This window comes from Filicampus tigris, chromosome 12, assembly GCF_054856515.1.
Source record: "Filicampus tigris isolate MCC_2025a chromosome 12, RoL_Ftig_1.0, whole genome shotgun sequence".
Lineage (NCBI taxonomy): Eukaryota > Metazoa > Chordata > Actinopteri > Syngnathiformes > Syngnathidae > Filicampus > Filicampus tigris.
Window position 1 is genome coordinate 5,971,776 of NC_141228.1, and position 16,573 is coordinate 5,988,348.

The 16,573-nt window shown below is 42.6% G+C and overlaps 1 protein-coding gene and 1 non-coding gene across 2 annotated transcripts; both read left to right on the top strand.

Annotated features, from left to right (window-relative positions):
• Positions 1–650: 650 nt before the first annotated feature.
• Positions 651–3,021, top strand: LOC147138154 (Krueppel-like factor 4). The gene is made up of 3 exons (XM_086047277.1): positions 651–993; positions 1,507–2,410; positions 2,495–3,021. The coding sequence occupies exons 1-3, from the start codon at positions 934–936 to the stop codon at positions 2,668–2,670; spliced, it is 1,140 nt and encodes a 379-aa protein (XP_085903403.1). The 5' UTR covers positions 651–933; the 3' UTR covers positions 2,671–3,021.
• An 11,942-nt stretch (positions 3,022–14,963) lies between these two features.
• Positions 14,964–15,035, top strand: trnah-gug (transfer RNA histidin (anticodon GUG)). The gene has a single exon. It is a non-coding gene; the product is annotated as a tRNA-His (tRNA).
• Positions 15,036–16,573: the final 1,538 nt, after the last annotated feature.

A 16,573-nucleotide genomic window follows, 5' to 3' on the forward strand; every position in this document is an offset into this window, starting at 1 on the left:
CACAAGTGCATGTACCTGTACCGTTGAATGTACTAGTGCATTACAAGTACCAAGGTATATACCAAGACCAGTACTAGTATAAATAACGTTCCATGTACCAAAAAAGTGCTACAATGCTCAAGCAGGTTGAAATTCAGCGTAGGGCTACTGCATCTTAAAACATGTTTTGTTTTCCCCTTAATTGAGATAACTGTTGTTGTCATTTGGGCTAAACAAAAACAAGTTGATTTGAGTTTGATATTTTATTTCTACATCCAGTTTTCTTCGGTTGGGTAGAGTGTGTCCGTGGGTGGGCACAATACACCCCCCCCCCCCCCCCCCCCAATGTCCCTGCATACCAGTACAAGTGCATGTTCCACAAACAGTGTGTATAGCAATACCTGAGAATGCAGTACTAGTACAAATGCGTGTAGCAGTGCCAGGGAATGCACAATAATAAATGGATGAAGTAGTACTATAATAAATATAAATTAAAGAAAAAGACAAAAACATCGTGTCAGTACAGATTTGCATTAACTATAAATAATAAGTTCTTAATATGCGGCGAAAATTACATTTTCACATTCAAGACGGTTCAAAATAATCTTCTCCAGTTTCTGACTGTCTGTTTTGACAACTTTCGCTTTGAACTTGTGCAGCTCAGGCGAGTGTTGGTGTGGAGGCGGTGCAGGAGGTGGGGGAGGCCGGGGGCGGAGTGGGTGCGTGCAGGGCTGGGTCGTGTCTGTGCCCCGGAGGAGTTTAAAAGCAGCCCAAGCGAAGAGTTGCTCACATTCCAGCCCTGCTCCTCTCGCTCCCTCCGCCTCCCCCGGGGAAGCGGCACCGCCACCTGACACCGGGAAACCTCAGCACAGCGGCCGGCGCCGAGTGTCGCCACCGCGGACTCGCTCGCATTCGACAAACTTTGACGAGTTCGGATTGAATAAACAAAGCAAGATGGCCTCGAGCGGAACCATTTTACCATCATTCTCCACATTTTCCATGCAAAAGGAAGAGGTAAGTCACATTGTTTCATGTTGAAGTGTGTTTACATTTTTTTTTTTTTTTTTGCATGATTTGTGTATCTTGAGCAGCAAGGTGGGAAAAGTGGTCAGCACGTCTGCCTCAACGTTGAATTTCGATGTTTGAAACAGTCCTGTGTGGAGTTTGTATGTTTCCCTGTAGATTTTTTTCCTGTTAAATGCTAGATTCACTGAACATTAAAATGTCCATGTGAAGCTAAATTGAGAATTGACATCTGGGTACTCCGACTTCCTTCTGCAAAAACCTGTTAAGACTGAATTGTCCACAGGTGTAAATTGTTGTTTTCTGTATGTGTCCTGGTATTGACTGGTGACCAGTCCATTGGTTGCCTGTATGTGCCCTGTGATTGGCTAGCGACCAGTCGAGGTTGCACCGCGCCTCTCACCCCAAATCATCTGGGTTAGGCTCCAGCTCACCTAGCACTAAAAAGCCCAAGCGGATAACAAAGAGGATGTGGATGTTGACACTTCCACTGTTGTTCTCCAGGTCTGGAGGGGACCCCGAAAGGACGATGAGGACCTGGACACCTTCCTGGACTTGGACTTTATCCTGGCCCACAGTGTCATGAGCGCAGACACCACGGCGGCCCGCGAGGCTGCTGCGGCCAACTCTTACCGGACTCTCGACGGGCGGGCTCCAGGGTACCACCAGCAGGACTACGCGTCCCTGCCGAACCTGGCCACCCCCACTCAGCCGCCTCACCCTCCGCCGCCATACAGCAGCCTGATGGCCGAGCTGCTGCAGTGTGACACGGACGTCAACAGCTTCCAGTTCGGAGATTCGGGCTCCGGCATCCAGGGCGGCTTCTTCATCAGCTCATCAGCTCTCCAGGACTCAACGGGACCTACTCTGAACTTGGGACCTTCCTTCCCAGGTTCTTTCCCGGAGCACCCGTGCATCAAGCAGGAGCCTGACTCCTACGGGCCCCAGGTGGGCGACGTGCCACAGACCTTCAGCAAGGTGAAGCAGGAGGGCAGCATGACGTCATGTGTCCACTCGCACCCGCAACCACGTCTGGCTAGCTCGCCCCCACAAGGCGCCGGAAACCTGACGCCTCCCCTCAGCCCCAACGACATCGCAAACTTCCCGCAGAGCTTCAACCACCACCAGCACCACCACCATCACCACCTTCAGTTTCAGTTTTCCTCCGGGGCGCATTGCCACTTCCCCGCCTTGTACGAGCGGCCGCAGCAGCAGCAGTGCGGCGTCAGGCAGCGCGTGCTGCTTACGCCGCCCTCATCGCCGCTGGACTTGATGGACAGCAAGCCTAGGAGAGGGCGGCGCACCTGGCCACGCAAGCGCACCGCCACCCACACGTGCAGCTACACCGGATGCGGCAAGACCTACACCAAGAGCTCGCACCTCAAGGCGCACCTTCGGACGCATACTGGTAAGCCAGCCGGTCGCCACGCCCCCTTCACACCGCCGTCACCCACCCGGGTAACATCTCTCACCCGTCTGTTGTCTTTTCTAGGAGAGAAGCCCTACCACTGCACGTGGGAAGGATGCGGCTGGAAGTTTGCCCGCTCTGATGAGCTGACGCGGCACTTTCGCAAACACACCGGACACAGGCCCTTCCAGTGCCACCTGTGCGAGCGCGCCTTCTCGCGCTCCGACCACCTGGCGCTGCACATGAAGAGACACATGTGATGCATGCGCTGCTCCGGCGGACGGCAGAATGAATATGTTTTTTATTTTTTTATTTAACCGCGTGTTGCCCTGAATTAAAAAGTGTAATAAATGACAAGTCAGCAGCATGTGATGTCGGAGGGAGCTGGTACTCCACCAACGTCATGTCTGGCACGTGTGTACAGGCGTGGACGCAAAGATGTCAAGAAAAAAACTTCAAGAAGACGACAAGGTTTTGTTGCAAAACTGCTTTCCGCGCGGTGTGACGGCGCCCCTACCTGGACAGACAACATACAACTGTATATACAAAAGGAAAATGTAAATAGTAATATTTTAATGTACATAATTAAACTATTAACAGAACAAACAGAAGCTGTGTTTCTACCATTAGTTTGTATACTCGAGCGAAACTGTTTTCATTTGACTTTTTCAACACCAGTGAATGATTCCCTTCTTTTAGAATTCCTGTGAAATACTCAATTTTTAAATAGGCAAAGCATATTTTGGTCAGCTGTTGTGAAGAAACAAGGTGGCAACCTCCTTGAGGGGGAGAGCAGTGAACTGGTGTGTACTTTAGTGTAGGAATGATGGGAAAAGAACGCCATCTATTGGCTGGGAAGCATACAGCCAGGGAAAAAGTACAGTATTGGGACACACCTTAAATCCTTTTTTATACCTTCCACCAGGGTGGCCTTGACCTACTCATAGGGCCCGGGGCAAACCATCAAATATAGGCCCCGCTCTCTAACTCTAAATGAGATGCTCAACTCATTTTTTTTGAACAGTGACAAACAGCATATTTATGCATTTCATCAATCTTAACAAATAGGCAACAAATCAAAAGGTTCACACACGATACTTTTTATAAACCAATAATGCATTTTTCCAATCACTTGTATGAGTACAAAAATAAATTTTAATAGTACTGTATTGCACTTATGTGCACTTATTACACTTAGCCAAATTAGCACACATAGTGCACTCTTGCGCCAGCTGCCAGCCCAGAGGCAACCTCGTTGATCCTGCACGTAAGCTTTTCTCAAAGATAAACTCCATGCAGGCCCGTAACCTAAACTTTATCACCTTCCGATGCAAAGGTTTGAATGGCTTGGCGGGGGTCAATCAAGCCGGACATGTTCACTGGTGTCTTCTGATTGTAGATATAGAGTGGTCACCGTTCGGTTACACTTCAGTTCAAAACTCACAAATTCTCCCAAAATTTGGTGGGATTTAGATAAGGACATTGTTAAGAGCCAGAAAACATTCAACTTTTGGCGTCAAAACTATTCTTTGTGTGCATTTGGATGCATGCTTATGTTGTGCAGAATCAAAGAGTGGAACATCTGCTCGGAAGCAGAAGGAACGGAAGACAAACAACGAAAAACCCCAAAAACCAGCGCGACCGCGCTCAACGGTTTCCTGGTTGAAGAGCTGGTTTGGTTTGTGGCCACATCAGCACTCTGGTGTTGTTGACAAAAGATCATATGATAATTAATGTTATCAGATGCAAACTGCAACATTTTTACTTGAAAGGCATTTAAAAAAAAATCATCCTCATCAACTGCCATTCCGCTATTCGGATATCATATTCAATGCATAAGCAGTTGCACCCTGAACAACTCAGCCCTCAAAGCCCGTCACAGACAGCAATATGAAGTTTGGTCAACACACCGATCATGAGTAGAGCCACCAAGAAGTCTCAAAAAGCCACGCCCGAAGAGAAGTCTACCATTTTGGTTTGAAGTTGCAATTTTAGGCTCATTTTACCCATCTTTGTTGCCAACAAAGACAACAAGGCATTTTGTCCCACTGCTAACAATTGTGCACCACATATACTAGACACGGTGATATAATAAATATTTCCTTTTTTGTCATTGTGGTTGGTCAGAGAATAGTGGTGAAAGTCGATGACTCATGCCATTAAACACCTAACTGTAGAAATAACTTTGAATCATTTCTTTTAATCATTTAAAAATCCAACCCCATAAATCATTTTGACTTAGCAAACGTGTGTATCATGAGTAGACCCACAAAAGGTTCTCAAGGACCCATAACCAAAATGACACATTTGCATTTTGGTAATTCTGCAATTTTGGTATTACCTTTGGCCTAATTGCTACTAAATTTGAACCACGCATATAGAGTTTGATGAATAACAATGAAACAAGAGACTGAAACCAACAAATTTAGCCCCGAAGCCGATTTACCTGTCTGCCTTATCTGTCTATCATGAATAGAGACAAAAAAAAAAAAGTCTTCTGAAGCCATGCCTGAAAAGACACATGCAGTCTGCCATTTTGGTTGGAAACAGACAATTTTGACAATTTTTTTTTGTTTTTCTTTTTGCCACTGATGAATATATTCGTCAGGTACGTTTTGCGACGGGGAGGCGTGGAATAGGGTGCAGATGAACATTCCTCCAGTATTGACGGCAGATATTGTATGTGTAACCAGTCGCGTTGTGTTCTTGCGACGCCTTGCTACCAACACGCCAGAGCGCTCACCAGTGAGGTACAATTCCAGGCCGTCGCCACAGCTTGGCACCACATTTGAAGGGACAGGAAGTGAGGTTTAGGTTTACACCAATGGGGGTGCATAGAAAATATATATATAAGAAAATGTTTTATTTGGCTGCTGTGTGGTCGCCTCAAGGGTGTCAACCTAATTTTTGACATTGTTTTGTTTGGGCGATTTTAGTTTTGTTTTCTCAGTATTTCTGTGTAAGTCTCGTCAGTGATTATTGTGTCCACCTGTCTGCATTCCACACCCCAGTGTTGGCCAATCAGCTCCCTCATACCTTGTGTGCCTTTTCCAGGTGTTTCTCGTTGTCTCGCTTATATTTAAGTTCCTATTTTTTGTTCTGTCCTTGTCGGATCATTGTCGCTGTCAGGTGGTTTTGTTTCCCCCAGTGCTATGTTTTGTTTCTTAGTGTTTCTTTGCTACTTTAAGTTTTGGCCTTTTCAAGATTTGTTTGTCCTCGATTTTGTTAATAAATATTTTCTTCAGTACCCCCTGCTTCTCCTACCTCCCTGCATTTGGGTCCTGCATCCCGAAACCATGACAGACACAGGCCATTATAATTTGATTTCCCTCACAAGGAAGTTATGACCATGAAACCATATAGATGTAAAATGGCTATATATTATTACATGTGCACAAAACAATGAGTCATTTTGAACTCACAAGCGAAGGAAAATAGCTTGTTTGACAAATCATTTGCTTTTGAAAGGGCTTTGGGCACAAAATAATGTGTGCAATTGCATCTACTTCATCTTTATTGCCAAAGTCTCTCTTAAAGTTGAAATCAACCCAAACAGATTTTTTTCAATATGTTCTATGCAAGCCCACTAGTTGAAACAAAGCATTCTGATAAATATTGCGTTTGTGAAATGATAGTTAATCCACCCATTTTCAGCCATCTCTGGGGCGGCCATTTTGCCATTTCTGTCGACTGAAAATGACATCACTACTGCTCAGGGCTCAGGTAACGACCAATCACAGCTCACCTGTTTTCAGAAGCTGGTGAGCCGTCATTGGCCGTTACCTGGTGGTAGTTGTGATGTCATTTTCAGTGGACAGAAGCGACAAAATGGCCGCCCCCCGAGATGGCTAAAAACGGGTGGATTTTGCTGATTAATTTATATTCCACAAACGCAGTATTAATCAGAATGCCGTGGGCCTGCTAAGAACATATTCTTGAAAAAAAAATGTTTGGGTTGATTTCCCCTTTAAGATAGACTTTGGCAATAAAGATGAAGTAGATGCAAATGAGGCTTGACGCGGTCATTACCATTACAGCTGCTGAATGATATGCAACGTGAAGCTTCTTTTACCGAAGTTGCATCGTGGGAAATGCGAGCACCCCTTGGCTCTTCAAAGTGTTAAAAAACACACTACGGTCACAGTGCATGTGAGGCTCCAGTCGGGCCACTGGTTCACACTCACTCACTCGCCCCCTCACTCACTCTCTCACTCACACACACTCAAACCTATTCGGCTGACAATCAGTTTTTTCCTCTTGAAGAAATCAACCACACACTCACATGTGAGAAACCACAGTCATGCACTCCACCCTGTTTTGCAAATGAGTTGCTACACCAACGGCAATTCATTTGGATGTTTTTATTTATTTTCCTTTTTTTTTTTTTTGTTCACACAAATTAAAGCCGCTCAACCTGCTGACATGAAAAGGGACCCCAATCATCAACCTGATACACCTGCTGCTCCTGTGTGCGCGTGTGCATGCAAGTGTGTGTGTGTGTGTGGGGGGGTGTGTGTGTGTGTGTGTGTGTGTATGCTATGTAAAAGGTTACAAACACAACAACAACAGAAAACAATGTCTGTGCTTCTAAACTATTCATATAAATGCACATATACACATGCACACTCACAGGAGAGAGGAAGCAAGTTAGGGTGGGTCTGCCAGCAAAGCACACAACTTCAACGTAACCCAAAGTGTCCTCACAAAACATATGCCAGTCATTTAAAGGGAGGTCAAGTAAAAAAAATGGACTTTATGGTGATATGTTCTATGCTCCCCCACTAGTCTAGACACAGCATTCTGATTAATATTGCGTTTGTGGAATATTAATTAAAAAGTAAAATACACCTGCTTTTATCAATTTCGGAGCGGCCATTTTGTCACTTACTGTCGACTGAAAATTAGATCACGGTGGCTACACGACTCAAAAAACAGGTAAGCCGTGACTGGTCGTTTACCTGAGCCCTGAGCAAAAGTGACTGGTGGAAAAATGAGTGGGTTTTGCTGCTTCATTCATATTCCACAAACTAAATAATAATCAGAATTCTGTGTTTAAACTACTGGGGCTGCATAGAACATATTATGGAAGGAAATGTTTTTACTTGACCACCCCTATAAAGCATTACATAGAAAATGAAAGGCAACAAACACATTTGTGTAATTGTGCAACGAGAGTAATGTGACACACGTTTTAATTTTAATTTTAGAATGACCACCATGCATCTTTTATCCTAATTTTTTTGTGTGTATTTTTTTTCTAATCATCCATTCACACAGTGCCACACATTACGCCACATTATCTCTGCGACTTAGGTTGATGGACGGCACACAATGACTAAGAAATCATTTATTAGGGCCTAAGCAACATCTGCTGCTTTCCCTAATTTTACATTTTTAAAAAATCTGATTGGTGCCCAAGAAGAGTGAAATATGTTTACAAGTATTTATTTTTGTATTTATAGGTAGTTTCATCGTGTTAGTGCAACTTGGCATAGCGTATAGTTTTTGGTTCCATTTTAAAATGTACTAAACATCCATCCATTATCGATACCGCTTATCCTCACAAGGGTCGCGGGGCATGCTGGAGCCTATCCCAGCTGTCTTCGGGCAGTAGGCAGGGGACACCCCGATGGGAAGAACATACAAACTCCACTCAGGGAGGCTGGGCCGGGATCGAACCCACGACCTCTGAACTGTGAGGCGGATGTGCTAACCAGTCGACCGCCCATGTACTAAATATTTACAGAAAAAAATTTTAAGGCCACGCATTCAATTTAAGTTGCTACCTCATCTATAAACATGTCAGGAATACAGGTACAAGCTGCAAATATATGTACAAGCTTTAAAATAAGTTATACAATCGTCTTAATTGTCTTTATTATTAACTTGTACATCCCTTAAAGAATTCTAGCTGTAGGCTACTGTTGAAGAGCAGCTGCTTGCTGTCGTGAAATGCCGCGATTTACCGATGAGTCGACTAATCGCGAGTACTGTTGGTGATTAGCCGACTAGCATAATAATCGTTTGTGGCAGCCCTACAGTGGCCGCCCCGCCTAGTTAGACACAGTGTGTGTGTGATGTCACCGGCCCAAAGGGGTTGTCTTGAAGACTCTGAGTATGGCGATGACAAACTGTCGCTAAGTTGGTCGCTACGTTTTTATTGTTTAATCAAAGGAGTCTCACAGCACATCAAAGCCAAGGACATAGTAGTGTTTAATGCAGAAAACTAACAAAAAGAACTACAAATGAATAATTTTATATAATTGTCTATACAAAGCTGTATGTTGGCTACCTTGTCTATAGAAACTTGAATGTTAACTTCATTGGCAACTAGTGTTAAAACCTGTATGTTATCTTTAAAGAATTGTCGATCATGTTCACGTCATTGGAGACTAATAATATTTAGAACAAGAATGTTAACTTCATGACTTTATAGCCTGTATGTTGGCTTCATTGGAGACATAAAAAAAAGATGTCTATAAAAAGGTATATTAGCTTTAATGGAGACTCTTAAAATGGTTATAAAAATGTATTAACGTCATAAAAGTTGTCTTAAAAAGCTTCATTTTGAGTCTTTAATGTTTATAATAACATATATGTTTTCTTTATTGGAGACCGAGACATGTTAACAACCAATAAGGAGGAGAATGAAGGTCTTATTGTCCACGGTAAGGAGAGAATGTTAATAGATGGAACTTGGGGACTATGAAACCAATACGGTGACGTACAGTACGAGCAACGCTAACATTATTAGCATGGCTGTTGATTGTTGTCATTTCTAGCAGTGTATCATCAAATGTTAAAAATGTTGAGAAAGTGAGTCAGCAGTTGTGGTTTAGTGGCCACCCAGGTATTTTATATTGCATCACTTTATTCTGTAATAATGGAGTAGATACCATAAAGCGGAAATTGTGTTAAAGAACTGACAGCACAACACAAGAGCAAGTTCTAGTAGCACAAGTCCCAGTTTAGGCACCGCCTTCCTTCACTGCCGTGTGAACTTGTTCTTATCACTAATCTCCATAAAGAGCGCAGAAGTGAAACTACACTAAATGATGGAGGAGGAGGCGGAGGAAGTGGGCCTGAGGTTTCACACATGTGTAACCAAGGACAATGAGCGGCACCACAAGCCTAACATTTTACCCACATTAGCCAATGCTGTCCCGATGATGGATAATTAAAGCGTTACAACAACAGCCCTGCTCACCACGGTCTGTTTTGGATGGACTTTCTCATGCAAATGAGCTACTTGTGCTCACCCAGAGTCCTTCTACATGTGGGGTGTGACAACATGAGTATGAGATAGTACTGAATGCTTATCAGTTTCTTTTTGTATGTTAGCTGGATCATTCATTTTTTTTCTGGATACCATGTCGCATCATATTTACTTGATGTGCAGATTATCAGAAGCCAATACTAATCTCTAGTGTGGAATGTGAGGAAGGCAACCCGACTGAACAACAACAATACCTACACTTCACATGCACAATATAATAAAACTGAGTTAACAGAGTTGATTTGTTGTAATGCATTCTAAAATTTAAATTAATCTCCATAGTTAACGCTTTAACTTTGACAGCCCTAATATATATATATATATATATATATATATATATATATATATATATATATATATATATGTATATATATATATATATATATATATATATATATCCATCCATTATCCATACCGCTTGTCCTCACAAGGGTTGCGGGCGTGCTGGAGCCTATCCCAGCTATCATCGGGCAGTAGGCAGGGGACACCCCAAACTGGTTGCCAGCCAATCGCAAGGCACACAGAGACAAACATCCGCACTCACAATCACACCTAGGGCCAATTTAGAGTGTCCAATCAACCTACCATCCATGTTTTGGGAATGTGGGAGTAAACCAGAGTACTCGGAGAGAACCCACGCAGGCACAGGGAGAACATGCAAACTCCACATCGGAAGGCCGGGGCCGGGATCGAACCCACGACTGTGAGGCGGACATGCTAACTAGTCGACCACCGTGCCACCTATGTGTGTATGCATTTATTTCCCTTGGTTGTTGTTGTTACTAATGTAGTATGGACGATTTGACTGTAAAACTGAATTGCCCTTCTGGGATTAATAAAGTGTTCTGCATCTGAATCTGGATCTGTTTAGCTTCCATCTGCATTTCTGTTGCCTCGTGACATGTAGTGACAATAAAATGCAGTCCAATGAAAAAGTAGGCAAAACTTGGTGAGTTTTTGAATTTGGCAAAGCTGTAAAATGACTCATCACGGCAAACTCGTCTCTGTCCAGATGTCCGTCTTTATCAAAGTTGCTCAGGTCCCAAAGCTGCCAGCAGTGCAAAGAAGGGGAAGAAGCAGGATAAGATAATTGGATTGACATTTACATTATTGTTTGATGACAAACATGCAGCAAACAAACATGTAGGGCAAGCGCAAACCTTCCTGAGGATATCCAGAGGCAGCTTGAAGTTGAAGTTGGACTGGTCAAACCTTCTCTTCCCACACGAGGGCCGTTAATCGGTGACAGACTTTCAAAAATGCCGTCAAGTTTGTTCTCTGTTTTGTGGTGACCCACAAGGCAGAGACATTCACCAGGAACATGTACCTTTAATGGGGATGGCATTTTCTTTACAATATGTTCTATGCAGCCCCACTAGTCTAAACGGGGCATTCTGACTGATATCATGTGGAATATGAGTTAATGAGTGAAATCCACCCGTTTTTGTCCAACTCAGGGGGCAGCTATTTTGTCATTTTCTGTCAACTGAAAATGACATCACAGTTGCTCAGGGCTCATGTATTGACCAATCATGACTCACTTCAGAAAACAGGTGAGCGCCCCCCGCTCTCCTCCAAAAACTACCATGCGCTTGCTGTGGAGGCGGACGGTGTTTTTATTGCTAATCGCCGACACTTTTTCCATGCGCTCACTCCCAACCAGGACATCTCTGTCTCACCGTCAGAACACTACGAACACCGTGATGGCCCGCTGCCAATGTGATAATGGGTTGTATCTCTGCCGTGCCAGGTTTGGTGCTGAGGCCAAGCAGTTTTCCAAATCATGCAGTGTCAAGGGGCCAGGGAAACCCCAGGCCAGGACTGGTGCTCATTAGCAGTTATTACCAATTCCATCTATGGCCGATGTCTGACACCGGCGCACAATGCAGCATCCTATCGGCACAGTTGGTAGACACTATGACGGGCGGACACAGCCGCCGAATGGATGCCGCTAATGGCACGCCCAAACGTACATACGGCACCGGGTATGTGGAGGTGTCTTTTGGTGGAAGGTGTTTTGGCTGGGACCTTGTTCTGACCTCCGTATCGATGAGACTGCTGGGCGCGAGCGTTCGCCACTATGTGCGGTGCTCGAATACCACGTGGCTTCCCCCTTATGTATGTGGAACTTTTCGTCGTCTCAACAATGCCACGATCCCAGATCAATATCCCAACATGCACATACAGGACTTCTCCACCTGGCGAGGGTCACTATCTTTAACAAGGTGGACCTGGTGCGCGCATCAGGCAGGGCAGCTGCTCCCTATACGCTGAGCATGTAGGGCATCATCGTCCGTGAGGGATACCATCTCGTCCGTAGGGACACATTACAACATCGTCGAGCACGTACGTCATGCGTGCGCATAGGCTCGGGGAGTAACGAAATATATGTACTGGCGTTACGTATTATTTTGCAGAATAATATATTTAATATGGGGAGAGAGACGGCATAGTCGAGTCCTCGCCGCTCGCCTCTCAAAACTTGTTGGCCAACTGCAAACAAGATTTTTCAGCGTTAAGTGGTCATCCCACGTATAGGTTTTTGTTGGCCAGCAATTAAATGACTCAGACAGGTCAGAACTGGCTGCATCGTGTTGATTTCAGCGCGGTGACTCGAAGGGAATGGTTGGTGACTGTTTTTGATCGCATTCACTTCAGGGCGTATTTATTTTAAATAAAATTTACAAAGAAACGTGTGAACTGTCAAAATCATCCAGACTGCTTGTTATTCATGGAGGGGCGCAAAGAGCTTGCATGCTATATAGCCCTACGCCCGCAACTTGTAAGTACACTTCACTATTCGCCCACAGCCTTACTATATCAACGCCATATTACCAATATCACCTGCTAAATTTGTTACTGGGAATAAAAATACAAACAAGCGAATTCATCTTTTCGATATTGGCTTTCACAAGTTAACAAACTGGTCATGTGGAAAGGTCGGAAAAACTTTGGGAAGCTACCAAATCTACTTTCCTTCACCAAATGAATTTATCTATCTATCTATCTATCTATCTATCTATCTATCTATCTATCTATCTATCTATCTATCTATCTATCTATCTATCTATCTATCTATCTATCTATCTATCTATCCGTCCGTCCGTCCGTCCGTCCGTCCGTCCGTCCATCCATCCATCCATCCATCTATCTATCTATCTATCTATCTATCTGTTTGTCTGTCTGTCTGTCTGTGTGTCTGTCCGTGTGTCTGTCTGCCTATCTATCTATCTATCTATCTATCTATCTATCTATCTATCTATCTATCTATCTATCTGTCCGTCCGTCCGTCCGTCCGTCCGTCCGTCCATCCATCCATCCATCCATCCATCCATCCATCTATCTATCTATCTATCTATCCATCCATCCATCCATCCATCCATCCATCTATCTATCTATCTATCTATCTATCTATCTATCTATCTATCTATCTATCTATCTATCTATCTATCTATCTATCTATCTATCTATCTATCTATCTATCTGTCTCTCTGTCTGTCTGTCTGTCTATTTGTCCGTCCGTCCGTCCATCCATCCATCCATCCATCCATCCATCTATCTATCTATCTATCTCTGCCGCATTGTGCACAAGTGGTTCGTATGTCTCCCTCACATTCTTCTGCTTTGGATTTGAATTGTGGGTGCTCAGACTTCCTCCAGCATTTCAAAACCATGCGTATTAAACAGCCATAAGACAGAAAAGACCAATGAAATATTTACAATTAAACATCGTACTGAGTTTTTTTGTTTTTGTTTGTTTTACTGATTTTTTTTCTACACATCTAGCATCGGAGTAATCCAAAATCAATTAAATGTATTCAAGTTACATTACGTTCGTATTATGGCACTTAGATTACATTACAAACTACATTTTTAAACAGGTAACTACTTACAGTATGTAACCATTTACCTGTCAGCCGTACCCTCTACACACGCGCAAATTGTTATATCGGGTTGGGGTGGGGTGCACCATCTGACTTTTCAGTTTAGTGGTGGCAGCGACCCTGCCATCAAGTGCCAGTTCACGCGCAGGATGTGCCTAAAAGACTCATCAGTCTTTTCGAATTCATGCAGATGCCTTTCGGCCTCAAGGGGGCATAGACATTTATTTAGACTGCAAAAAAAGAATGATTTTGGTATTGGTTGGGCAAAAAAAGTAGTTTACATAGAGTCAAATGGCAAAAACATTTTAAACCAAATACTGTATTGATTTTATTAATTCTTGCAAAGTTTTTTGACAAAAACCCTAACTTTTTGTGGTTAACTAATTTATTTATATGAGAATAAAAAGTCACTTTTAGAGTGGCAAAATGAAATGTAAAGTTGAGCGTGTCCATACTGCACTTACATCGAAAAACAGCTCTTTGAACGAGACGTGAGCGCAGAGAACGCAAGGAACGAAAGGAACGCAAGGACGGCATCGACCTGAAGTGAGTCAACCTCAAACTGAGGCTACAGGTGCGCTACTAAAGACTAGCCTTGAGCCAGGCACCTGAGGTCCACGCTTATTGTCCGAGCAATCGACCATTCAAACCAAAAGTGTGCTTTTCGTGAAAGTTCGGCAAAGATCTGGCGAGGAAAGGATTATTTCCTACTTCCGCGTTCATGCCGGAGAAAAGAAAGGAAAAAGAAAACGTTTTGACGTCGTTTTGTCACATTTATCTCACAATGTATTTATTTGTCTTTAATGATCTGAATCAATAGTTTTCATTTAGTTGAAGAGGAGCACCAGTGGACTTGGACAACTTTTATTCCGTGAGTTCAAAACGCGGAATTTGAAAGGGTATATATCGGGTTTTCAAAAAAGTTTTTAAAACATTTTTTTCAAATATTTACTCAAGATATTAACATTTTCTTTCTATTTATGATGTTTTTTCCATGGAAGCTAACATTTATTTTTTATTTGAATAAAAAGAATCATTTTTTTTGCTTCCGAAGTTGCTCTTTCAAGGAAGTTGATGATTATTTGTGACTTTTTAATTAATTTAATTCCAAATTTGACAAGTGTTACGTTTGTTTTTGCTTAATAATCGATCAATTAATAAAGCTTTATTTACAGCCTCGAAATTACAAACGAAATAAGCAATATAAATATAATTGATAATGTTGATATTTTTCAGGTAAATCCATAGTTACTTTTGTTTTCAATCAATAAATTAATTCACGTGACCCTAATAAGACAGGAGTTGTCTCTTAGTGTTCGTGTTTTTTTTTCGGTTCTGCTCACAATAGTACCCAAAAGTACTTATAACGTAAAGTGAGGCATTTTCACGTGCAGCCGTGATCGTATAGTGGTTAGTACTCTGCGTTGTGGCCGCAGCAACCCCGGTTCGAATCCGGGTCACGGCATTTTTGTTTTGCATCAGTGTTCTCTAAAAATCACATTAAAAATTGAGTTCATTCTTTTCCTGTGATTACATTTGACAAACGTTCGACTTCTTCATGTTCTCGAGGATCATTTAGGAAGTTGGAGGCAGCCTCGACGGTAATTCTCGCTCTCGCCTTGTCCGCCAAAAAAAGCCCAACAACAACGTGGACACATATGTGGTCCTTCTGTCACTAAGACGCAGGGCCCTCTTTTTGTTTCCGTGTATTTCATTGTTTAGAAGAAGTAAAAAGGGTTCACTAACAGCACGAACAGTCCCCCTCTCGTTCTTTCTTGGGTTAGCTCTAAAATAACTGCGTGTTATGTAGTACTGAAATACGTTATGTCTTTAGTCAGTAATCACTGTGCTGCAGCACACCACTTAAAAACGTCACAAGAAGTGGATGCACAGTTTAATGTACATTCTGCCATCTAGTGGAAGAGCTTTTAATCGCGCTGCCTGTTACTCATTACTGACACGGATGAACAAAAAACATTTTTTTAGTAGTAGTGTAGTTGTAGTAGTGTGTTTTCATCCAAATAAGTGACATTGGACAGGAGAATGACAAACAACAGATGAAGAAATTTTACTTCCCATCAAAATTGTATTAATCCGTATACAAAATACTAAAACATGCCGTTTCTGAGTAAATTTACTTGTGCCGAGAAATACCAAATAATTCTGGAGTACCCCATAAAATGCAATTTTTCTCTTGTCTTACCCACCTAATGGCCAAATTGAATCTCAAATAATAAAACTGTTTAAATGAAAATTTAATTTCTTTTCATTTTGCTATTAATCGTTTCATTGCTGTCTCATGTAACTGTGGGAACATTTGTTTTGTTAAAAATAATATTCCACAAACTAATTATCATTCATGGAATGTGTGTCACACAACATGCACGCAACCCTGTTACCGTAACCTTTTTACAACGATGTGTCCACGTCACGTATATTGATGTGAGGAGCTGTTTTCCATTGGATGAGCTCTCACGTTGAGTGCCAGTAAGCAAGGCCTCTGCTTGCTACGAGGCTATGCCTCTGTGCTATATAATAAGCTATTTTATCTTAACAATGTCTTAGTAAAGAAATTGGTTAAAACCCATCAGAGTCCTAGAAATGTTAAACACTATTTTACTATGTTGTATCATATTTTACTGTAATAAAATGAGTAGAGGAGGATGCTAATTGGTGATTAGCAAGATACTAACGATAATCGCAAGTGGCTAACCGCCATGCTAACACATACGACATGTACCACTAACTGTTATAGGGATTGTGATATTGCCCCCTGCCCCTTTTGTAATGGTATGCCCCAGTAACAGGTGGGAGGTACAGGTTATGTGATGTCAGAATAAGGAAATACAGGCACGCTTGAATGCTTTTAAATTTATTTTATTGTATGCTCCTATAGATGTTAATAGTGTATATTGCGCACAAACAAAATAATAAGTTTATAAACACATACGAACAAAAATAAGCCGTCTATAAAAACGTTCGGTGCCGTGGAATGAGAAACGG

Coding starts and splice junctions, on each gene's coding strand:
- LOC147138154 (XM_086047277.1), top strand. CDS start 934: ATGGCCTCGAGCGGAACCATTTTACCATCATTCTCCACATTTTCCATG. Junction 994..1,506: donor TTTCCATGCAAAAGGAAGAG/GTAAGTCACATT, acceptor GTTGTTCTCCAG/GTCTGGAGGGGACCCCGAAA. Junction 2,411..2,494: donor GCACCTTCGGACGCATACTG/GTAAGCCAGCCG, acceptor TGTCTTTTCTAG/GAGAGAAGCCCTACCACTGC.